The 26675-nt window shown below is 39.4% G+C and overlaps 1 protein-coding gene across 1 annotated transcript in view; it reads right to left on the bottom strand.

Moving 5' to 3' along the window:
- The window catches only part of arrdc1b (arrestin domain containing 1b), a 46997-nt gene that overhangs the window by 6139 nt on the left and 14183 nt on the right, over window positions 1-26675 (bottom strand). The window contains exons 2-3 of the mRNA XM_080876529.1: window positions 12693-12803; window positions 2756-2806 (exon numbers count right to left, since the gene is read on the bottom strand). Coding sequence (XP_080732655.1) covers window positions 2756-2806; window positions 12693-12803 — 162 coding nt within the window. The remainder of the gene's footprint in view (window positions 1-2755; window positions 2807-12692; window positions 12804-26675) is intronic.

The raw sequence follows: 26675 nt of genomic DNA, 5'->3' as shown, positions 1-26675 counted from the left end.
TCTCCATAGGTGACGACTAAGTGGATCACAGGTAAACTATGTGATTAAAAGTCTAACATTTTCAAGTTCTCATACAACCAATGAGTTGTTATATTGCGGCCTGTAAACTATGGCGGGCAGAAACAGCCAATAAATAACATCACATTAAATGTATGAAATTATTTCTACATCTATTTCTGTATTTTCTACATTTTGCTTTTGCATTTCCACAAACTTGTTTGTTTCTGGTTTACAAAGTGTACTTAAGGAGTCAGCATTTCACCTTTGGGTGACTGACACAAATCAAAGGAAATGGCTGCCTCTGGTTAGGAAAAACAAAGAAGTAAATTAGACTGAAAACAATGCTGTTAGTCAGAACTATTGCAATAAAGCAAAAGTACTAGAACAGTAATAGAAAGTACAAGAAATATTTTTTAAAAAGTCATACAAATGTATATATTTCGATGACTAATTTGTGCGAGGGATTCAACGAACGACTCGATAATTTTTTTTCTTTTTAGCATTTTCTATTAAGGATTAGCAAAAACTTTCTTTTAAATTGAAAAAAAGGAAAAAAGAAGTTTAAGTTCAATACATTTAATTGTAAATTTAAGTTAAAAAAAATTTAAAAGAAGGACAAAAAGGAAAATTAAATGTAGAAATTCTAGAAAATGTCATATTAATGTGGCTACACTTTATTTTTTGTAGATATTTTCCCCTAGGCAGAGACGGAGCTGAAATCTGTATGCATTCCCTTGGAGATGTCATTAAACTAAGCTTTCAGATGGATTCCTGCAGGTGTCCTTAGTGAAAAAAGGACAGGCCATGTGTCTCAGGAAAAGGACAGTGAAGAAGTGGAAACTGTGAGGGTAAACATAGGAGCGTAGGAAATTCAAGAAGAGGAAAAATAACAATTCTGGGGAGACAGCAGTGAGATAGACAGAAGGGGAGAGATGTTCAGATCCAGTGAAGAGGAAAAAACACCCAAACAACAGGTTCAAAACCTGTTCATGGAGTAATCTGTGTATAAATTTCCAAGCAGAACGCACAGCAAAAGAGTTTAATGTGGTGTCAAAATAATGGCAGAGCCCCCTGGCGCAGTCTCTGTTCTAATGTGTTCCTTGATCCTCATTCAGATGTTAATGCCAGCTGCTCCAGGGACTATCTGCTGCTGCTGCTGCTGCTGTCAATAAGAATTAAGCAGGAGAGGCAGATTGTTGTTGTTTGGTTGCAGACAGCTTGGCAACTAAAATGGAGCCATCACTGGCTGACATCAGGCCGAATTTCCCTGGGGAGTGGGCTGCTCGTGGTTACTGAAAGTGGCTAAGGGTTGTAGAGCCTGTCTTGCTCCTTGGAGTGCAGACAAAATCCATAGACTGGAAACATAAGAGCCTAGAAATAACTTGGCGATGTCAAAGCCCTCCTTATGCAATGTCCGTTCATCTTTTGACCTTAAAGTGGACCCATTATAACTCTGTGTTACTCACAGTTCAAAATAATCCTTATTTAACCTACACTGAGCCTTCGTTCAGCTCCTTAGCTGATTTAACCCTCTCAGGCTCAAATTAAACTTTTTGTTGCTAATGCACAACCAAGTCCTGCAGTGGTACTTCTGAGTAAAAAAAACTCATAAAATATGTATGTTGGGTAATCAGGTTGTTGGTTTTTAACTGTTGCAAATCGGCAACGCCTGCCTCGAGAGGGTTAAACAAGTCATTTGAGCTTTTCAGCCTTTTAAGCCAACTTTCTTCTAATTGGATGTCCCTCTAAAACAGGTTTGAATAGCTTTAAGATCCCATCTCTTTTATGATTTTCAGAGCCAAGAGTAGAAGAAAAACTGTGTGAAACAGAGCATTTTGTATAAGCTGGAGACTCCATTTGCCCTTAAGAGTGTGTAGTGCCAAAAATTTGCAAAAATAAGCCTCCTCACCAACTGTCATGTATGTATTTTGATTATTGGTGACACTGTTTTTGCGGAAGATTCATTTTTATTATGATGTCTTTTGTGACTATTAGAGAAACTTTGAAAAGAATAACAAAGAAAACTTGCTAAGATATTATGATAAATGCTCAATTTTTAAACCACATGTTACAATTCAGGTAGACTCTTTTTTACCATAAAAACTCTTAAGGATCACACTGTTCATTTTAGGGTTTGTTAGCCTCTCTGAGGTACCAGCAGGGGGCAGCAGGAGCCTCTTTATCCTTCAGTTAGCCACCTCTCTGCCTGATATTTAACATGCCCTTCACTGATGTTCTCAAGACTGGTGGGCTGAAAGGAGGGGAGGACAAAGCACGGAGGCATGAAGCCCAATTAAACAGTGACTGCACAAAAGGAGAGGGAACTAAAAATAACCCCCGGCTACCCCCCTTTGTGTGTCAGCCTGTGCCTCAGAGAGGGTGTAAGATACCAGACAGATTGCACAATGTGTGGCCTTACAGGTGCCAAGAATGTTCAGCTGATCTTTAGGGTTATTTACACACTGCAATTTTGTTATCTATCATGAGCAAAAAAAAAAAAAAACTTTTAGTAGCAATAAAAGTATCAGGAAATGGCGTACCACTCCTAAATCTTTAAACACTGATTACGTAATGTTTTTCCATTCGCCTACACACAAACTGGACCTTAACTGCTTTGTCGACAGGGGTTATCACACCTGCATCAGCATGCACCCTTCGCTGAACTGACCTAGATGGGTGATAAAACAAATCTAAGAAAACTTGTTACGGGAAGTGAGGCGGTGCTGGGCACACAGAAGAATGACGTTTCACTCACCTGGAATAACAAACTGGAACGGGAAACTGTGTTCGCCCACTCCAAGGACACCTGTAAAAAAAAAAAAGGTTTACATTTATAATGACGCTTTTCTCAAAACACAGATTTTAATAGATCCATTAAGGAGGAGAGAGGCACATACTAATAAATATACATATGCTAAAATCATTATAGTAAAATTAGTAGACAGAAAAAACTGCAAATTAAAGTGAATGTGCTGTAAAATCTCATAATTTATGTCCATATTCTTTCATTAACTTTTAATTTAAGGACACGGCGTGCTGGCTGGGCTCACCTGCTTTCCCAGCAGGATGAGGTTTCTGAGACAAAACAGGCTTTAGCTGAGACGATTACAATTATCTTTTCTAGTGACTTAGACTATTAATGGTTAATAATAAGAAGTGATAAACTGCTGGGTGACACAAGTGGCAAGGTTCGAGGTTCTCTCAGCAATCATTTAAAGGCTTGGCGAGGCGGCAGCAATCAAAGCCAAGCCTTTTCCTTCCATCCCATCACATCTGCAGGCCAGCATCAGTGTGACAAGTATGACCGTTTGGATTGAAGCTAAGATAAGAATGCTCCGTGTTTTTTTTTTTTATAGCTAGCAAATTCCTAAAACAAAAGCCACAGCCCTGAGCTTTATCCTCACGAACTTTTATCTCTGGTTTAAATAAATACAATAAATAAATGTTATTCAAACTCAATCATATAAAGGGTCAGTTTTCCAGAAATGGTTTAAGCCTAGTCCAAGACCATAAACTTTTTTTTCCCCCTCAGTGAAGTTCAACTCTCACCTGAAACCTGCTGGGAGAGGTACACATTTGGTAAACTGGTGCTTACAGCCAGATGGCGCAAGTGAGAGTGGCTGAAGATGAACTACAGCGCATGTTTACTGTAATGAAGGAAAATGTAATCGACTGTGGAACAGCGGGATTCACTGATGTCTTTTTTTATTTGTTTTTGGACAACAATGGAGCTCCGTGGCGCAAAGGAAATGCAGATAAAAGCTCCTGGCCTGCACAGGAAAGCTCATTAGAATGATTACTTCTTTGTTGATTTTGGCCTTGACATGGGGTTTGTTGACAGTATGGAAAAGAAAGAGAATATCCAGTCTCATCTGTTAGTTACTGGTATAATCAGAATCCCACGCAAAGAAAGATTTATATTAAAAGGCAGACAATATTAATTATTTTTCCCATCTCTACTTTTCTCACGTTTTTCATGTTTAAATAAGCAAATGAGGCATGAGATTTAAATAAATTTGCATGATTTTCTACAGCAGAAATCAGAACGACACATAAATCCACATAAAGTTGAAAATTGTTGCTTCGCTCTGTCTAGTTGTCTAGGCAACGCTCCAATGTATTTACCACCAGGCACTGTGTCAATCAGCAGTATCTTGTGGTCTCACTGGTAGCTGTTCAAACAGTTGCCTGAAAGTTGAGGGAAAGTTGATCTCAGGTCTCAGAAAGCTGTTCATCCAAGTCTTCTTCAGTCGCCAGTTCAGGCCTGTATGCACTGTGTATTCTGACACCTGTCATCAGAGCCAAATTTGAGCTACAATAGCTCGTCTGTGCATCACTGAGCCTGGGCCGCCCATCAGCCTGTTGCTGGTTCACCACTGCTGCTTCCTTGAACCAGTTTTGATAGATACCACCAGTGCACCGCAGGAACACCCCACAAAAGCTGCAGTTGAGGGGATGCTCTGACCCAGTCGTCTCCAATTTGGCCTTTTGTCAAACTCGCTAAAATCCTTACAATTTTCCATTTTTCCTGCTTTTAGGACAGAATATCTCCTTTGCTCCATTATATATCCTACCCACTAACCAGCGACATAATGAAGAGATAATCAGTGCTATTAACTTTACCTGTCAGTGGTGAAAACATTGTGCCTGATCGGCGTCACTATAATAAATTTTACAGAAGAGAACACACAGAAGAGAGACGCCTCTAGGGTTTTTTGTCTTTTGCACAAAAAAAAAAAAAAAAAAATCAGAGTTTGACAATTTTGAATAACCTAAAAACCAAAGTGTAGTAAAATAAACATGTCAAAGTGCATCTCATCTTATTAGCCTGAAGACAAGTTACCCATAATTTAACAAATCGCACAACTGTTGCCTGTAGCTAGAAAGAAATTCTATAAAAGAAATCAGCTAGAAAGAAATTCTGATTGAGTTCAAACTTATTTTTCACATGGGCCATCATCACATGCACCGTTTACTTTACAAGCTCAGTTAAAACTAATAAGTAGATCATAAGGAAACAAAAATCGCCTTTATGTCCCCATCACACTGAGAGCACCTTGAGTCAACCAGCTTATTAATTCTGTAGATGAGCTGGCAGCCCAATTAAATTACTACAGATAGCAACATGTCCCACCTCATTAGGGACGGGCACAACATTTTCCCCTTCAGTCTACGTTTCCTGAGGGAAAGTGCTCAGACTGTGTGTGTGTATGCGTGTGTGTGCTTATCACTCAGTCCTGTTTACTGCTAATAGAAACAGTCAGTCTTAACACTGCAGTGCACACACTGCATGCAAACTGGGCCAGGACCACACGAGTGAAAGAATAAAAGACTCTTTAAAAGTCACAAATGAGGAACAACATCAATGATTATCATTATTTAACCTTATAATAATAATAACAAACATTCATTCTGCTATTAAAACCTAGCAGGACCTATTATCATAAAGAGATTATAAAGTGAGGCTCCAAATGGGCCAATCAACTTGCCTCAATATAGGTTTTTACTGGCCCCAGATCAGTGATAATCCTGAACCCTGTGTTTATTCTAGTTTACTGTATTTTTGTTCAATACCAGTTTTTGTTTTAATCAACTTCATTATTTGCTCTTTTTGGTTAAATAAAGGTTGGATAAATGAAAATAAATATATTTGTTCATCGATATTTTGATCAAGCCCCATGTTGTGCGAGATACTAGGATGACTACACAGACCTGAACTGTGACTATTTCATGTGGTTCACACAGTCTGTGTAGTCAAGGACACAATAAAAGAAAAAAAAAAAGATAATATTTTGCTTTTAGTGTCACCTAAGAGCCACCAATTCTCCCCGACACAGCCCAGAGGCTCACAAATATTTTGATATTTTTCAGATGACCTTACAAGGATACTTTATAAGGAAATATATATATTTTTTAGCTTTAATTATCCATCTAGATGATCTCAGTATGAAGCTTCCAGGTTTTTTGTTTTGGGTAACACTAAAACTAGACAACCAAGTCATGATAACTAAAAAGAGACATTGCTAAGATGCACTCATGTTTTAGTTAGCAGGTGTAGACAGCAGAAAGAAAACAGTTCTGGTATTAAACTTCCTACATAAAGGTTTGTGGATTTTCTTTGAGTAACCCGGTCAATAATTTCTAGACCATTTTTTTCCGAATGTATTTTTTGGCATTTTAACATCAAAAATCCTTTTACTTTATGCTTTTACAAAGAATGCAAATGTGTCTACAACACAAACACCAAAACAGCCTTGATGCATAAATGGCAGCACAGACCAAAGACATAAACTGACAGTGGGATAAGCAGTCGCTTTTGAAAATACAGAACTACTGTTGCTGCTACTACCTTGGATTACTCACTGTAGAAATCAAAGTTTTTTAAAGTTTAAAACAACACTAGAAGGGTTTTTGGCACAAACAGTGCCTTTTTAGTAACACATTTATAAACCTAATGAAGAAGAAATATTGTCTTTGCAGAAATGCCAGTATTAGTAAATAATACTATTAAAAAACTTCCACGTGGCTTTGTCCTAAACGTGTTCTAAATATGAAGCTCTCACTTTTTAAAGTCAGTGTCCATGAAGAGCTGCTGATGTAAGCGGTCTTCACTCCCCTAACCGCCAAGCATCTGTGGCATACCACATTATCAACCAGCCACAGCGAGGGTCACTTGCTTTGTTAGTGTGTGTGTGTGTGTGTGTGTGTGTGTGTGTGTGTGTGTGTGTGTGTGTGTGTGTGTGTGTGTGTGTGTGTGTTTGTGAGAGAGAGATGATCTTCTGTCACCCTTCCTCTCTCACTCTCCCTCCGTTGCTCGACCCTTGGGGGCGAACCAGACCCTTTATGGAAGAGAGCGAGATATGGGAAAACGGCAGAGATAAAGAGGAACTCCGAGAGAGGGTGTGTCATGAATTATTTATGACCTTCTCCTTCTGGTGCCTTACGTTTCACAGTAAGGCTTTAAGTTTAACTATTGCTTCAAAGAACTTCCTGCTTTCAACGTCTCTTTCTGTTATTAAGAGGAAGATAAAAAAACTAAACAAAAAAACCTCAAACCTGCCCTTCATTAAACGAAAACTCACAGATTCATGTCCCAGTTATTGGGATTAGCACTGAATCAGCACCTGGGTTTTGGTGTCAGTTTCAACAATAAGTAAATAAACAATTTCATTTCATTTAATAAAACTCTTAAATATAGCAGAAAAAAACTTTATACAACTAAAAGCTGTAAATAGAAGAAGTAATAATGATCTACGGAAGAATGTTTGCATGCAAGACCACTACATTAAAACATTTTTAACCTCGCAGCTCTCTGTTAAGGAGTCAGAGTAATATCTGACTGTGCCAGTGTGAGAACTGATGGTCTTCATCTCACAGCAATTTCTTTAACTGGAGGACCACGCTGGTACAGATAGCCCAGGGTCACACACTGGATAAATTAAATAAAATGTGAAACACTAAACTCCAGGAATTTGGGCGACATGACAAAATAACTTTTACTATCACATATTTGCCAGAAGGCCTGAGTCTTCACTTCAAAGAACAAGAACCTTCTGTTAGAAAATATTTAATAATTTGAAAGGAATTTATTTGGTCGGTGCGTAGTTATAGTGAAAACGCTTTCTAATAATACACTTCAAACTGTATTGACTTTCCTCATGTACTCATAAGCACCACTGCATGAAATGCAAAGAACTCAGAGACAAATCTTGTTTATACAATAATAATAAATTCAGAGGTTCAAGGCAATAAAATTAGATATTCTTTTTTTTTAATCAAGTTAAACAATAATACAGACTCATTACAGCTGTTCCTCTTCAGCTGTACCTCTAAACCTCATCCCACATTTACCAAAATCATCTTGATGACCCCAAAGCCTTTGAGAAAGTTTTCGTAGTGGTCTGGGTCTACTTCATGAACTCTGCTCTCTACTTACTTACTTACTTCAGGATTTTCTGGTAAAGTTTATTTATTAAGCGCTTTTCATAGACAGGTAGTCACAAAGCGCTGTACGCAAAGATTAAAATAAACTGTACGATAAATAGCAAAATGCACGTCCAACTAGAACGTCCAACTATCAGTTGAAGGTCAACACCACCTGTGTTATGCAGCAGGACAATGATCCAAAACACATCAGCAAGTGCACCTCTGAATGGCACCAAAAAGAAAAACAAATCCACAATGAAGATTTTGGAGTGGCCGACTCAAAGTCTGAGCCTAAATCTAATCGAGGTGCTTTGGCATGACCGCAAACAGGCCGTCCATGCAGCTCTTACAAAAACTCTCCAATGTGGCTGAATTAAAACTGAATTAAAACAATTCAAAGTGAAACATTTGTTGCCATTTATCATAGATGCTTGATTACAGTTCCTTTTCCCAAGGGCGGCACAGCCAATTATTAGGTTTATGGGGCAATTACTTTTTCTCTTATGACTTTTTCACTTAGGATATGCGTGTTTAGATAACCTTTTCCTTTTAAAAATAAATCAAAATTTAAAAACTGCATTTTGTATTGACTCAGATTATGTTTGTTATTAATAAACGAATTTGTTTCATGATTTGAAAATTTAAAGTCTGACTAATGTTAAAAAGAGAAATCAGGAAGGCAGAAAACACTTTCTCACAGTGCTGTATGTATATATTTTTCTTTCTTACAACATCAAAGCTGCTATGTTAATGGGTGAAGTGGGTGTGCTCATGTTTGTGTCTGCACAAACATTTCAAGATTCCTGTTCGACTTAATTTTCACCTCCCAGAAACGCCCTGCCTGACAGCTGACGAACAGTACGTGTGATTTTTCTCACACAGGCGAAAACAAAAAATGGCCACAGTCTGTTTCTTTTTTTGTTAAATTATTATTATTTTCTCTTGTTTTTAATGTTCTGTGTATTTGTCTACTTTAGTTTTGTTTGTGTTGGTTTCCTCGTCTTCTCTTTTTCTTGTTTCCTGTTTTATTTTTGGTAATGACTTTTGCCAAAGGCATTCGGAGGATGGAGGAAAGAGGAAACTTCGGTCTGCTTGAAGATAATCAAACTTTCTGCCTCTCATTATTTGTGTCTATAAAGTTAATAAAACGTATATCTTGTCACTTTAATTAGAAGTGGGGGCGATCGTGGCTCAGGAGTTGACAGTTCGTCTTGTAATCGGAAGGTTGCAGGTTCGAGCCCCGGCTCCGACAGTCTCGGTCGTTGTGTCCTTGGGCAAGACACTTCACCCGTTGCCTACTGGTGGTGGTCAGAGGGCCCGGTGGCGCCAGTGTCCGGCAGCCTCGCCTCTGTCAGTGCGCCCCAGGGCAGCTGTGGCTACAATGTAGCTTGCCATCACCAGTGTGTGAATGTGTGTGTGAATGGGTGGATGACTGAATGTAGTGTAAAGCGCTTTGGGGTACTTAGGGACTAAGTAAAGCGCTATATAAATACAGGCTATTTACCATTTAGCCACTTTATTATGTACACCTTGCTAATAGGTAGACTGCCTTTTGCCCTAAGAGCAGCTTTAATCCTTCATGGTATAGACACGATGCTGGACCCATTCCTCACAGATTTTATTCGACTTTCACATGATAACAGACTGCACACTTGTTGGCTGCACAATAAAGCAAATGACCCATTCCACCAGATCCCAAAGGTGCTGGATTGGATTGAGATCTGGTGACTGTGGAGGCCATTTGACTGTAGTCAACAAAATAAAAACAGAAAAAAAGCACTTAATCATGATGTGAACCTTGTGACATGGTGTATTTATTGTGACGATAGCATTCATTAAAGGAAGGGTACAGTCTGCGCCATTTTGGTGGCGCTTCTGAGGCCACTATTATAGATCTTGGTTCACTGGCACAGTATGTTAAACCAGTCATCACTAATCTGGGAGTTAAAATAGAGGCAAATCTTAAACTTGAAAGCCAGGTCAGAGCTGTTGTAAGATCTAGCTTTTTTCATTTGAGGGAATTAGCCAAAATAAAGCCCATCTTATCGAAACAGCATTTTGAGACAGTAATCCATGCCTTTGTTACTTCTAGGCTGGATTATTGTAACACACTTTATTTTGGGGTTAGTGATGCGTCCATTAGGCGCCTGCAGGTTGTGCAAAATGCTGCAGCACGTCTTTTAACTGGAACAAAAAAGTTTGAGCACATTACCCCAATTTTAATTTCACTCCACTGGCTACCTGTACATTTTAGGATTGTTTTTAAAATTCTCTTATTTGCTTTTAAATCTCTTAATGGCCTGCCCCCCCCCCCACCTCTCGGAGCTACTACAACCATATACACCTCCCCGTTCCCTTAGGTCCGCCAATCAGCAGCTCCTTAAGGTACCAAAAACTAAGTATAAATCTAAAGGTGATCGTGCTTTTGCTGTAGTTGCTCCAAAGTTGTGGAATGATCTACCCTTGCATGTTAGGCAGGCCTCTTCTCTCTTGACTCAATTTGTTTTGACATGTTTCAATTTATTTTAGTTTTTTAGTTATTTATTTTATCTTATCTCATTTTAATTTTCTTTACTTATGCTTTTAGCATGTACAGCACTTTGTGAACTCTGGTTTTATGTTAAAGTGCTTTATAAATAAAGGTGGTATGGTATGGTATAAAGCGATGGACATGGCCAGCAGCACTCAGTTTCAAACTCGGTTCATTTGGTTCTAATGCCTCTTTTCCACTAGCACCTAGCGGCTTGACTCAACTCTGTTAGTTAGTCTTCCATTACAATTGAGTGCCACCTCAATATGAACGGGGTCGTTACAGCAAGGCAGTCCGAAAGTCCTGTGACATCACTTGTATGCGACACAAACACAACACAACAATGGTCTAGCAAGTCTGGCCATGTTCCTCTGATCTTTGCCTTTTTTTTTTTTTTACCTATATAGTGAAATAAAATTAAAAAAAACAATCCAAGAAATACTGAAAATACAACTCTTCAATCTGAAATGTTGAAAAAGTATGAAGTAGCATAGCAAGCACCTGAATACTATATTTAAGTAAAGTACTTGACTAAATCTACTCTCCAGCATTGTGTGGCTGAAGTTTCTATCATGCGCTGAAGAACGCAGCCCTGAGAGTTAAACATTGAACTGTTTGCTGTTTTAACCAGCATGGACTGCATGCTCTAATGCCTGCCATTGTGTCCCACAGTGTGATTTGCATTTACAACAGATTTCATGCATGCGTGGCACATTTCACCTTCTGTTTATGGGCTGCAACACATACAAAAGATGGAAGATCGTACTCGCAAAAGAAGGTCTTGTAAGCTCTTATTTCCGTAGGCAGGAGGAACAGCACAGTGCAGCACAGCATGTTGGTACAGAGACACTCAGGGGAGAAAAATACTCTAACCTGCTCTCTGTGGGGGCTCTCCAACCGTCTCATCAGTGCTTCTTGACTCTGATTGGCTATGTCTCACCTCAGAGAGGAGACAGGCTTCAGGGGACTGTTACTCTGAGTAACTCTTCATTAGGCTGCAAAAACTAGGGTTGTGCCCGAGGCACACCAAAGACAAGGCAAAAATTTCAAAGCCATCTGTATGCATATCTGCAGAAAATAACTTTTACGTTGTCTGGAATGATCTCAAAGACAATTTTGATTGTATTCTCAGTAGAAAGCACTTTTGACACCTATAATTTTTTGCTGAGCAGGACTAGCTTACACTTTCACACAAACATACATTCTTGCTACCCAAGGATCTGATGCTGAGATTACAGACGACAGTGTCTCATTCTCGCTCTCTGATGTGAAGATGAACAATAAAAGGAAAATGACAGAGAATGACTTTGATCTACTAAAAATGACCCAAGTTATGTTGGTTGTGTCACACTAAATGAACATATAATCGCTTGAACATAAAAATGTGTAATCACGATGTGCACAGGTGCATGCATGTCAGCCTACAGGGGAAAAAGATGATTTCTAAACAATGTGATCAACTGTTTAAAATGGCTTTAAATATGTGAGCAATATTTATACAATCTACAAGCTCAACCACTGGACTGGGTGCAGTTTTGACTGTTTTCCCACTCTTAAACTAGTCGATCGGTCAAATTCTTTTCCCCTGTTAGAGGAAAGCAAAAACCTCTGAAGGCCAATGTAACATTAGCTCTATTCCAGCAGATTTTCATTAAACTGAATGGGGTAAAAAGCCAGTCGCCGTGAGTCAAGTCTTACAGTTGTGCCATGACAAGGAGGTTCTGATATTTGTTGGGATATAGGTTGGGAGATAAATCTGTCATCAGCAAAGAAAGATGCAAAGTTCACATACTCTAATGATCATATCAGTGTTTTTTTTTTTTTTTGACTTGGAGTATATTCTTTTTTTAAATGATGATTTATTTTGGGGCTTTTTTGCCTTTATTTGACAGTTTTGCATTGAAAAGCAGACAGAAAAGGGTAGAATGAGCAGGGGAGGACACACAGCAAAGGGCTGAAGGTCAGCCTCAAACCTGGGTCACTGCATTTCAACAATAAGGTACATGGGAACCTGCTGAACCAGTGAGCCACACCTGCAGTATGTCCACTGCTTTCAAGATACAGGTTTGGTCTTACTGTCGTGCAGATCTAAGCAGCATATCCTTAAGTTTTTTCATAGAGTGCACATACAAATAATGAGCAACAGCTGCCTAGAAAAAAGAGCAAGTGTATGCCAATGGTTTTTAACCTCTCTAGAAGTGTGATAACCTATCAGAGTGTGAAAATATTGATTTACCTTTCTCGGCAACAGACAGCGTGCTGTTTAAGTACTGTTCCTCCACATTATATGCTGTGCTGTTTGCTGTGTTGGAGACCCCACAGGAGCCATGACAGTTGACCTTGATGGCTGCAGAGAGAGGACAGAAAAGAAGAGTCAATCTTCTGTCTTAAACAAATAGTTTATGATCAATCACAAAGTGTAAAAAAACAAAACAAAGAACCCCACCATTGCTTTGCTTTGCTACTGAAATCTCCCATTAAATTTAATTCAGGATTCTTTAAGTTGCATGGCTTTGTTGTCTAGTGCTTGTGGATAGATGGTGATCAACACTAAAAAGCTTGCCAAAGATATGACACTAACTTGCACAATCCAAAAATTAAATTAGCTAGTTTGAACCATTATTCAAACAAATTAACGTTTGTCTATGTGGTTCTGAATTAAAATTTTCTGTTTTGAGGTTTGTTATCTATACGTAGCTTCCATTAACCACACAAGGTGAATGTCAGCGAGTCTTGCAGCAGTCGCTGTCTGTGAAAGTGCTGAACCTCGGCCTTGACTCATTTCATTGTATTTCTTTGGGGCTTTTTGTGTACTGACTTTTTTCCCCTCTCTTTGTGTTTTAAAATCCCAACTAGGGAAAATAAATAAATGCATACACTTCTTTTTATTTATTTAATCTACTAAAATGGATAAAGTAAAATTATCTCCATGACTTTTTAGTTAACAGAAATCTAAACTGTCATCAGAAAGCAGCCAGTGTTTATACAAGACAGGATTTTGGCAATCGTTTTCCTCTTCTGCGATCCATATGGACTGCTCACCTGCAGGGAGCCAAAGCCCAGTCAAACGTGCCTACAAACAGAGACCATAAAGCTTCCAGTACAAATAAATCTCGTCCCTGTCCTTTAGATTCTGCATTCTGCACAAATATCCATTAATAGAGAAGAAATATAACCATAAAACAATTTTTTAAAAAGTGTCCCGTTCAGCATCCATCTGTGCTTCTTGCACTGTATGTTACGATCTTTGGTGGGTTTGTTTTATGCCTGTCCCGGACCATTTTTCAACCAAGCAGTGTTTAACCTATGTATAATCTCATTCATGACAGCTATATGCTGTTTTTTTTTTTTGGAAGACTGCATGTAAGCACCAGTGCATGGATTTTGAAAATCCCTGTCTTTAGACTCTGTGCAGGGAAACACCTATGTAAACAGACACAACTGCTGTACCATATATAATATGCTGGATAAGCAGTTATGAAAGTAGATGGATGGATGGATGTTCTTGGAAAAAGTCCTCTTATCTTACTGCAGTGAATTCAGGCAACACTGTATAAAAAATACAGACCAGCACTGATTAGCATAAGAATGACTCACAAAGAGGGGACACTCTACTAAATCACTGAGGGCCTGTCCTGTTGGTTGTGTGCATTCTGCAGCAGTGATAAATAATCTGTCAGAACAGGCTGTGAAAAGAGTCTGAGTAAACAGATGGCAACCAGAAACCTTATTAGGGAACTGTTGTGAAACTGAAGAGGGTTTTGTATATAAAATGATGGTCGCATCAAGTGTGACTAGTTTGGATTATAGCACTGCTTCTGCTTTAGCAGGCAAATCCACAACTGGGTGTTTGTTGTGATGCAATAGGCTAGATAAATCACAATGTTACAGCACAATGACTGAATGTACCTGGACGAAAAGCAGTTCAACTAAACATCAGCCCACAGGATGTTGTAACTGAAAGAAGGTTCCGCTCGCTCAGCGCACAGGAAACCGTGTTATCTTTTCACACTCAATCCTGTATCATTTCTACTCTGCAAAAAAGTTCACACTGATGTGACTGACGTCAGCAACAATCAACTGTCAAGAGAGACAAAAACTGTTTAAGTGATTCTCAGGAACAAGCTGGCCTCAGACTCCAACTCATACACTCAAAAAAAAAAGTGAAATTGGGTAGTTATTACATTTACAAGAGTTTCTATGGTGAACATAATAAGTTGTGTATGAGCTGCATGAAATTCAACAACTTCACGCTTGTTAAATTTATTTTTGTTGAGATGACGTCACCTAATCAAGCAAGAGTGGTTAGTTGCCTGGACAAGATCACGCGAGATTTCAAACCCCAGGAAAATCACTGGGGGCTATAAGAAGCAGAAAAGCATACACACACCACGTGTATGCTATTGCTATTTATTGTGCTTTGTGACAGCTCAGTGGTGCGGTGGACAGCACTGTTGCCTCACAGCAAGAAGGTCCCGAGTCCTTTCTTTTTGTATGGAGTTTGCATGAGGAAATGAAAATCCTCTAAAAACATTCACAAACACACACTCAGAAACACTACCACTGAGACAGAAGTTAGAGGATTACACAGAAGGATGGTGCATCTGCATCGCCTTTTCATAAAGCAGATAGAAGGGCTAATGTCTCATGATGACACCCAGCTTTCTTTGCTTTACATTTTTGTCAGAGAGCCACAGCCACTGATCGCAAGGTCGGTGGTCCAATCCCTGGCTCATCCAACCTGCATACTGAAGAATCTTGATGCAAAATAGTTTCCATTGGAGTGGGAATTTTAGGTTACAAAGTGCTCAGGCATATAAAATAACGTATGAGTGAATGAGGCTTATAGTACGAATGCACTTTGTGTCCACAAATTAAGAAGAAAAGCACTTTACAAGCAATAGTCCACTGTACCTTTTCATTCCATTAAAAGTGTAAAACCTAAGCGACTGGCCCTGTTAGATTTGTATTTCTGGCAATGTTGGGAAGTAACTACTACTACTGTACAAATACTTAATTACTGTACTTAAGTAGGAGTTTCAGGTACCTTTAGTTGAGTATTTCCTTCTAACAACTTTTTACTTTTTTACATTTTTAAAACGGGCTCGCTTTTGGTTTAAGTCACTTGAGGGGTATAATTTCACATCACTGCGGGCCTTCAAACATTGATGTGGTTTGAGCCTCAACAGTGAACAACAGGGCTCCAAGACTGGCAGTGGTAGGGTTTCACTACAATTTTTACTTGTGTTATTCAATAGCACAAGTCATAAAACGTTTTTAGCATCTAAACGTAACACATTTTTAAGATAAGATAAGATAAGATAGAACTTTATTAATCCCTCGGGTGGGTTCCTCTGGGAAATTCGACTTCCAAAAAGCACAGCAACGACCGAAGTTACAGTTACAGAATTGTTTTATATATATATATATATATATATATATATATATATATATATATATATATATATATATATATATATATATATATATATATATATATATATATATATATATATATATATATATATATATATATATATACACACACATATATATATATACACACACATATATACATACACATATAAATACAGAGACAAATATAAATAAAATATACGAAGGGGATAAATAGAATAAATAGGAATAAAAAATAAAAATACAAGTGAATTGCACATTTCAAGTATTGAGTCTATTGCACTGTTGACTATTTACAAAAAGTATTGCACAAGGTATTGTACAGTGAGGTGAAGAGGCACTACAGCTTAGTTGTTCCCCCCTCCTTTGTCCTCCTGTCTCCCCTCCCTCTCCCCTCCAGAGAGGAGTTAAACAGTTTGATGGCGTGTGGGACAAAGGAGTTTTTAAGTCTGTTAGTTCTTGTCTTGGGGAGAAGCAACCTGTCACTGAACAGACTCTTCTGATTGTTTATGGCCGTGTGCAGAGGATGCCCAGCATTGTCCATAATGTCCATCAGTTTCTTTAATGTCCTTTTCTCTGCCACTGTCACCAGAGTGTCCAGCTTCATGCCGACCACAGAGCTAGCCTTCCTGATCAGTTTCTCCAGCCTGGATGAGTCCCTCTTTGCTGTGCTGCTCCCCCAGCACACCACAGCATAGAAAAGTACTCCAGCAACCACCGACTGGTAAAACATCCTCAGGAGCTTCCTGCAGATGTTAAAAGACCTCAGCCTCCTGAGGAAGTACAGTCGGCTTTGGGCTTTTTTATACAGGTGCTCTGTGTTGCATGACCAAAGTTTAGGTTTTTGCCAAACCTAAACTAGCAAGTTAATAAATAAACCAGATATGAAAGCTCTCAAAGGGATGCAAACCTGGATTTCTTAGTCATTATCCCAGGAAGTTGTACCACCACCACCCCAAGCCTCCATGTGTAGAGCCTGTTCAACAGCTGCTTTAGTAGCAGCTGGAATATCAGGGTACCATAGGACAGCTTGGGGAGAGGCATCTGACAAAGCTGCATTATACAATGCATTGGGATAAGAACACTTTGATCATGAATGACAGTTGTCAGCACTCTACACTAAATCAGTTAAGATCTCCACAAAAAGAGGAAAAAAAAAAAAAAAACAGTATTCTACCACAGACTGTTTGCCCAATCACAGGCTCACACACACCCACGCAAGATTCAGCTCTGGTATCTCACAAAGACACACACACTCTCTCTCTTTCTGTCACACTCTCAGAGTGGCAGATGGCTGAGCTCTCCACACCGCCAGGGCTGCTGGCACAGTTTCCGGTAAGAGGAAGGGCTTTTACTGTTAAAAATAAAACCTCCAAAACTGCAGCTCACTAAACGAGGTGGTGCCCTTGAGCCATGCAGACTAAGTCCACTTACGGTCATTAATTAAAACTCATTGTGCTCCTCCAGCTATAAGCCTTATTCATGGAAATTACAGACACATTCATTCTCCCCTGTTAACACAAAATGTGAGCAGTTATCACACGTCAGAAATGAAAAGCAGAGTGATATGACAGAAAAGAGATCCACTCATACCATGAGATATTATTTACAGATGTCTGCTGTGGAAACATTAAAAGCTCAGCCTATGAAAGGTCAGCGCACGGGTAATCTGTTAATATTCACAGTAGCAGCAACAGGAAGAGAAGCTGCAGCAATAATTTTATTATGAGAGAGAAGCAGCTCTGGCAGTGAGACCGAGCGTCTGCTGCCTGACAATGGGCACGCACGTGGAGCCAGATGGACCATGAGCAAAATTAAGGCACTTAGTACGACACAAATATGTAGACACAAAGATGATGTGTCATCAAGTTCCACCACAGAATCGCAAAAAAATACCTTAAACTTTGGGCTTGTCTGGTCCCTTAAAAGATTTAAAGAGACGAAAAATTATGCAGATATTAGTGACAAATGAAAAACGATTACTAGGGCTGCACGATTAATCGTTAGAAAATCGCGATCTCGATTCATACTTATGTGCGATCTCATTTCCAAATGACAACGATAAAAAAAAAAAAAGAAAAAAAAAAAGACGATGACGATTGTACCGCATTTTGATCCGGGACGTAATCTGCATGAAAACAAGCGCTCACTCCTCCTGCTCAACAAATGACAAGGGCGGAGCCTTATACCACGTGATACAGAAGCTGCGCCGTGTGATGCTAAAATTAGCAGGGAAAAAACAACGGAGAGCACGTCAGGGATGACAAGAAAGTGACAGGAGAAAATCCGTCCCTGTCAACCACCCAAACATCAATAACGAGAACCTTATACAGCGCTTCCCTATACCCGTCGAACTCCCGCAGGCACAAAGAAATTACGGAGGCTATCACTTATCACCCGACCAAAGATATGGCTCCCATCAACACTGCAAAACGAGGGATTTAGGAAAATGATCAACACCCTAGACAAACGCTACACAGTGCCATCCTGCAACTATTTTTCTATTGTTGCACTACCTGCTCTATACACGCAGTGTCGAGCAACGGTGGAGACAGAATTTCAAGCAGTACAACATTTTGCGGCAACAACAAAACGTGAGACATTTGTTGTTTTTATGTTCATTTATTGTTTTTATGTTCAGTCTCAACTGTTACGAAGTTGATGTGCAGTTAATAAGTGCAATAAATATTTATACTGGAAAAGAGAATCGTGAGAGAATCGTGATCTCAATTCTAAGCCAAAAAAATCGTGATTCTCATTTTATGCAAAATCGTGCAGCCCTAACGATTACCCTTATCAACCACCTCCTTCCTTCCTCGTTTATCGTTGGTGCTGATTGGGCGCTCAGCCACTCCTGCATGCATATAATAAATGGTAAAATTGGCCTGCATTTGTAAAGGCACAGAAAGAAGAGGGGTTTATTGGTCCCCCTCTTTCATCAATGGCAGCCTTTCCCCTTAGTTGTCTTTTGCATTTTTATCTTATTTGTAGTAGTTGCAGTAATCCTTTTCAGATTAACTGCAGCAACACTGTGGTAACTCATATGCTAAGTTCCTCTGAATTGTGGATTTCAGGGGCTGTGAAACATTCTTATTTAATACCTGGAAGAAATGTTATTCTCTGTGAATAATCCATCGTAGTATTAAGGTAGGTTAAATGCCGACTAGAAGCTGGTGGTTAGGGGCAGCACCTGGGAAGCCAAATCCAGCTCTAAGCCCCTGCCTTGGTCAAGGGCACCGTGATCGGAGAATAACCTGTTTCTGATGGCGGGAGCTCGCAGAAGAAACTAAACAAACCTACAGACCATGCAAACTCCACCAAACCTGGTATGGGTGAAACTCAGGGCACCTTTGCTTTGAGGAAACAAACACAAGCGACAAACCACCATACTAGCTTACATATATGTATGTGTTAATGTTCATAAAATCAAGCAGGTTAAACTGCCACCATGACGTCACCTATTGATTTTGGTGTCCTAATTATGGAGCTTCAACTTAGTACCAAGTTAGCAGTGGGAGCCATAGAGTATAGAGGTACAATATAAAGACATATCAGCTAATTAGTGTCAAGTAGGACTTACAGTAGCACTCAGACAGCGCAACTCCCACTAAAGGGCAAGGGTTACACTAAAACTTTGATGTTTTATGATGTTTTTATTACAATATGGTGATGTCAGCCTGTTATGAGGGATATACTGAAATTTCAACGTCAACTTTAATCTTGGGCGTCGTTTTCTTTGTGAGTATTTATTACACGGCGTGCTGCGGGGAAAAGCCTGTTCTAACGTTTGAGTCTAAGGTTTATTTTTTAGCACGTGGCGGCTCTTTCTTGCTTCTCATCTGTAAATAATCTGCATACTCTTTCACGTGATTCAGTTTATTTTGAAAAGTCTCAACAGGATCTTGAGCTTTATTGTGAAAGGTTTATGTGGAAAATAAACAAGCGGACACGTGATGGTTTTACCATCTTTGTTGCTAATGACAACGCATAAAAACAGGCGCTTGTCCGTCAGTAGTGTGGTTACATTAAATATAAGAGAAAGAGAGAACTAATTAATATAGCCACTACAGTGACCATCAAAACGATGAAAACATATTGCCATAAACAGCTTATTTTGCGACACCACGAAACAAACGGTAGCGTAAAATGAAACTATAGATGTTTTTATATCGTCATCCGATATATATCGTTATATCGAAAATGTGAAGTGAAAAAATTGTGGGTAATATAAATTTTCTTTGATTTTCACATTTGGTGGGAATCAGCCCAAGCTGTTATTAGTATCTACGATCACACAACATAAAATATTGAAAACTGTGGACACTAGATTGCTAACGAACCCGAAGCACAAAACTCTCAGATGTTCTCTGAAGAAGTCCAGTTCAGTGCCTCCAATTTAAAGATGTGGGGCCTAGCAGACACTGATTGGCTGCCTGTCTCCGGGCACCTTCCAATAAATGCAGCAATGTCTGAAGTCATTTTCCTTTTAAACATCCAGATGGATATACTTCAGGAGCCAGCCTCGAATGGACATTATGGTTTTTGGCACTTCCGAGTTCCAAGTTTAATTTTTTAAAGAGCATTTGATGACATTTTATTGGCAAAATGAGAAGATAAATCCAGCTGCAAAGACGCCTCAAAAAGGACAATGTGTTCAATCGCAATATATCAACAGTGTGACTTTCTTTTATTCTTTTGACAGGCTGTCAAAGATGGGAACTTTTGCTATCATTTCCAAAGGACAATATGGCAAGCACATGTGAGACACTCCAGATGTAAGGATATTATTACATGACTATACCGTCGGTATTCTGTAGGCTTCTTCACAAACTTGAGAGGTTTAAACACTGAAATCCTGAGACTTACAAATTTTTAGTCTGGTTCTGCAAAGCTGACAATCACTTTAGATATGTCACTACAGGAACCTGCAGTTCTTCACCAGCCTGTAGGCCTGAGGGAAACTGACACTCAATAGTAAGAGGGAAGCATGCTCTGACTCAGCAGCTGTCTGATTCTGATGCCAGCACGGGAGTCTCTCCGGGGCTTCTTCATGGCTCAATGAAGGTGTCCGTAGGCAGAGATGATCTTGGTGTTACTACTCATTAGACTGCACGAAATAAGACTGTGTAGGCAGATAGATCCAGTAAATAAGCTCTAAGCGACAGCATTTCTGGATCCACCATGACCTACATCAGATAACAGCCTGATAGAAGAAAACATCAAACAGTGTGCAGGTGAGTCATGAGGCTGTGAGAGGAAAGGTGTGGCACTGTAAAGAGTGAGTGGTTGAGTTGAGGAAGGTGACCAGAACAAATGCTGTTTTATGCATTTGTGCATTTAGTAGCAGACCCAAACGTTTTTAGCATCTAAACTCGACACATTTGTTGCCAAACCTAAACTAGAAAGCAAAAAAAACAACAAAGAAAAACAATAAATAAACCAGATATGAAAGCTCTCAAAGGGATGCAAACCTGGATTTCTTAGTCATTATCCCAGGAAATTGTCCCACCACCACCCCTAGCCTCCCAATGTGTGTGCCAGAGCTCAGGGCAGGTTTCTACCTGTCCATGTCAGGCACAGCAGAAGCATTACGTCAATAACTGAAAGGCATACTTCTGGAAACAAAGTTTTATCTGTTATTAAAGCACACATGCTTCTGAAGATTAATTTACTCATGTACAAATTATATTCCATATTTCTTGGTCAACTTTGACATGTCCTCCTACAGGGTACTGCAGCAACTTTATTGCAAGATGAGCGCATTCTAGCAGATTTCAACATAACCAGTCAGGCAAGGTGTTTGTCCCCAAGCAGGTCACTTGTCAAACAAACCATCGCTCGCAAATATTTTATTCTTGTTCTCAGTAGCCTATTTTGGTTTTAGTCGTGGAAAATGCAGCAAGAGGACAATACTGGTTGTGCAGGTCTGAAAAGTTCAGGGCTTTCATTTACAAGTATTACAAGATACAACCCAAGCAGCCTCTTTTTTTCTCTCAACAAGAAGGTTGATAATGTGATATCAGTGAAGAAAAGCAATATTTGGATAGCTGCTACCATCCAAATCTCTGATTTAGAGGCTGATTCAGGGACCTGATGATTGACATTAATTTCAGCTTGTAGCTTCAGAGTTATTTCAAGCTGTCCTCTGCTTCTACGATTTGTATGCCTCTGAGACACATTCTCGCCACACCAGCGAGTCTCTCAATGTAAGCAATGACGACATCCAAGGAACATCTGCTTTCTGCACCACCTCACCTGTTGACTGATGACTTAGAAAATGCACGACCTGAAGCTTCTTTTCTTTTCTTTTCTTTTCTTTTCAGGAGACGTGTTGTAATGATAAGATTACCTTGTTCATGATTACCCTGATGAGGCCTATGAGATGAGGTGCATAGGTTTCACAATAAAGTACTTCTATATGCTCAGATATATACCACCCAATCAGAAATTACTACTTTCGGTCGCTACTGTTTTCAACTTGTTTGTAAATGTTTTCAGTGCAGTTTGTCTGTCTGCTGGCAATAATAGTCAAACACCTACCAGGCCCAACCACACAGAACATGGAGACATGAAGCATGGACAAAGGAACCCGTTGAATTTATTCCAGATAAAGACCACATTCAAGTGCTTTCTCACATCTTTTGTTTCTTTAGAACCACAAATCACCGATGACGCTCCAGCTTTTCTTTTCCATCCTCTCAGATAATTTTGCCCTTCGGGGGAATTTCTAACCAGCTAAACAATGCTCCTGTTTCCTCTACCAGCAGGTTTCCCAAACAAGGAGTGGCATTATTTTCTGGTCAACCTTCTTGGTAGATTACAAATAAATATGCAACACAGACTAGGAAAAGGCAGCTGAGTAACAAATGTTGAACCTCTCCAGGAAACAGGATAAGATCATTAAGTCACAGCATGCCGTCTACTGCTTCAGTGCATGGGAAAAATTGCTCAGCTTGAGGGTTAGCGGGAAGGCATGCAGTGAAGTGGGCGGACAAAGGTAGTTTCATATTTACACTGATAACAGAGTCTGGTTTCACCTGTCATACAAAAGCACAGAGGAGCCCCAGTGAGCGAGTTTAGGTCCAGAAATGATCAAGGACAAAGCAGACCGAGAAAACCCTCAGCCTCTCAGAGCTGGAATAAACAACTATTTTATCCTGAAGTAGGTCAGGAGTTTGAATAAGACTACAAAAGGCTGTTTGATTTGCAAGAATTGGTCAATACTTCCTACATACTCTATAAAAAAAAAATTCATTTCTCACCTATACTGTACATTCCAGCAGAAGTATAAAGGCTTGGAAACTCCCCAGGCAGTGCCTGCGTGACAAGAGTTTAACATAATGCTACAGCACGATGTTTCAAACTATCCAATTTAAAAAAGAAAAAGAAAAACACTGTTCTTAACCTAATTTGAAGACTAGATTTGACTATGGATTTTTCTGGCAGATTATCTTACTTGCCGACTAGTCTAAAAGTCAGAACAGCCAAAAGTTAAATATTGTACAAGTATTTTGTGTGTATTTCAGAGCCATTTAAAACTGTATATAACTTTATCAGGTAGCCATTAATCAGTATGATGTGTGTTGTGCATAACAGTGCACAACAGTGCACAAACACAGTGCCAGATAAGCCTGCAGAGTGTAACTCCCTCCAGAGAGGGAGTCAAAGAAAGCAGGCAAAGGAAAGGCAGCAAGCGTTTAAATTACCCACTCCTCCAACTCAGGGAGGTAGTGATCAAAAATAACAATACAGCACTCTTTCAAAGCCCTGTAATTGAAATGAGTGCACTTTCAAGCATGGCTTCCTGCAGGTTACCAAATACACATCTGTACTTAATGTGGTTACACATTACTCTGATCACTATGCCATTTCACGCTGACAGCGTTTGCATAACTGCAGTGTCCAAAGCAACATTTTTCCCCTCACTGGGCCGTGGGCCATAAGATCACAGTTTTACCTGTTACGCAGGCACGCGCATGCACACGAATGCACACGCATGCACATACACACAAACCCAAACTATACTTCAAATGTTTAAATTGTGACAACATATTTCTTCATGAAAAATCTTAGCTTGTTTTGAATTCGATGACAGCAACGCGTCTTAAACAAGCTGAGACAGGGCAACGAAAGATTGGAAAAGTAAGTGGTACTACAAACACTTGGTTTAGTAAGACAATGCTACACCACGCACACTACATCTATTACAACAACTTGTCTTCATCGTAGATGAGGTGAACCGATTTACATCAATTTAAAATATTTGCCCCATCATAAAATGATAAATACAACAAAGACGACCCAGGACTGCTGAACAGCTAAAACCCCGATAATATCAGACAAAAATGGGTCAACAGTTCTATCCCAAAAGTCCAGCAGCTGGGTACCCAGATGTTTATATTCTGTTGTTTAAAAAAAAGAAAGAAAGAAAGAAGATGTGGTAAACATTAACCTGTCACAGTTTTTTTTAAAGAATGTGTTGCTGCCAACAAACACAAAAAGCTCTAATAGTTTTCTTAACATGACACATTTTCTCAGTTTAAACATTAATATGTTTAAATGTTTGAATAAAATACAGATTTATAGGATTTGTAGATGATTACTTTCCATTTTATTTGTATTTCACACAGCATCCTAACTTTTTTGGAAATGTGCTTGTATTTCTTTCTTATTATTTTTATACAGCTGCTTAGCTTATTCAGAAAAAATAATTTATTCCTTATTTTCTATTCATCTAAATATGCAGAATAATTAGCAAGTGACAATTAAAATGGATTTAGTGCAACTTAAGACACACTTGTGCACAATGCAGATAACACTGCTAGAAGAAAAACGATGGTGAGAGTCTAGGCAGGCAGCTTGTTTCAGCTCTCTCTCTAAAACAAACCGGAGGTGGATGGGAACAGGTGAACAGATCACCCTAATTCACAATTTAGTTTGTTGATCAGATGTTTGCAGCAGTGCTCTTTACTCTGCCTCTTTGCTGTACTAGATATTAAAAAGTGAGAGAAAAAAATCTTCTTGATATATCCCTGAAAACCTCTAAAGCTTTTTGTTAAAATCCTTCCATTTTCTTGACAAACTCCAGAAGTCACAGCCTCTTAACCGCAGTGCAACCCAGTAATCTGATGCTACAGTTATACTGTCATCAAATCTTTAAACGCTCCAAACAATTAGTCCCTCTCACTTTTCTGTCGTCTCCCATCTAATGCTTTCCGGTGAGAGATGTCAAATAGAGCCACCTGATCTTACAAGCTCTTACTCCCAACTGTAAGGGAATCCCCTGCAGCAGAACAGAGCTGCAAGACCGGGCAAAAATGTTGCAGGGCTGCTCCAGTGAGACTAAGATCAAAGCAATGCACAGTCTGTTATCACGGCATCTGATTACACCTTTATCAGGGAGTTTTCACTCACCTATGTAATGGGAAAGGTATTGCTGTCCGTCTCAAATTTGTTCTGTTTACCGCAGTTATGTCTGTGTGTGTGTGTGTGTGTGTGTGTGTGTGTGTGTGTGTGTGTGTGTGTGTGTGTGTGTGTGTGTGTGTGTGTGTGTGTGTGTGTGCATGCGTTTGAGTTTCCTCAACACACCAATCCCTGCCTATGTTTGCATGCACGTGTAAGAGGCTTATCCCTGAAAAAGTTACATCACAAAACTAGAAAACCTGTAATCTCTGCTCTGTAATCCTCGTCCCCAGGTTACCCACAAACTTTCCATCTATCACAACCATAACAGACACTCTTCTGTGTTTTGGCTTCCAGAGCAACAAAAATGTTAACGATGCTTGCACAAGTGGCAGCTGGATTATCTTTGAATGGCATCTGGCAAAAATGATATTAATCACTTTTATTTCATTGTGTTGACAGCTGTATGAGGTTTTCTGTTGGATTTAAATGTGCAAACACTGCCTCTCTACCAGCTTAGGATGAGTTTTGATGGTATCTGTGTCAGCAGGGAGCTACATTTAACCATCCGCTATTCCCGCATGACAGCAGTGTCCTCAGTTGACCGGATCGCATTTTACAGCATGGCTCCAGATGCAAAGTCTGTCTCAAAGTTTTGTCTTGAAACAAGGTTTTATCTTGAAACTAAAAACAGCACTTTAAGATCAGGATATTTTAGTTGTTTAATGAAATGAATTTTTTCTAACTTCATCATCTGGCTGCAATGAACCACAGAAAACTTAAAGAGATTAGACACGTCATCACACATCTGTAGTCATTACAGAGGGTTTTAATTAAAGTTGTACTGCACTGTGTTTTTAATCCAGGTGCTTGGTTTAGGGCAGTGGTTCTGTGGCATGGACTTTTACATGGACCTTAAAACAATAATTCAAAACCAAATTTTTTTTTTTTTTTAATGACTGGGAGATAAGAATTTAAGTTTCTGAAACAGAGAAGAAAAAGCTCGAGGACCCTCTCTTTACACAAATATTGACTCGGCCCCAACCTTAAAGCATTACCTTTGATGGCGTGATTAGTCATTTAGTATCAGCCAACACCAGGAGTGACCTTCGGACCCTGTTCAACACCTCTTAAGGGACCATTGGAGTTAATCACACAAAGTCAGCTGACCGCTGTGGATGTGTTTGAGCTGCTGCTATAGTTACTTTATTTGCAGACACAACAGAGGCAGCTTTCTCAGTGGTCCCATTCAGAGGTTTTTGGTCGTTTCTAACATTTTTCAGGGAAAGCTTAACACCTACTATTACTGAAAGCCAATACAGAGCTGGGTAAGGCTTGTGTTGTATCACTTGGGTGTGGTTAAACACTGACAAGAAAGAAGAAGAAATACATTTGAGCTACA

This window comes from Rhamphochromis sp. 'chilingali' (assembly GCF_963969265.1).
Source record: "Rhamphochromis sp. 'chilingali' genome assembly, chromosome: 2".
In the NCBI taxonomy this organism is placed as follows: Eukaryota; Metazoa; Chordata; class Actinopteri; order Cichliformes; family Cichlidae; genus Rhamphochromis; species Rhamphochromis sp. 'chilingali'.
This window is presented reverse-complemented; position numbering and strand designations above follow the sequence as displayed.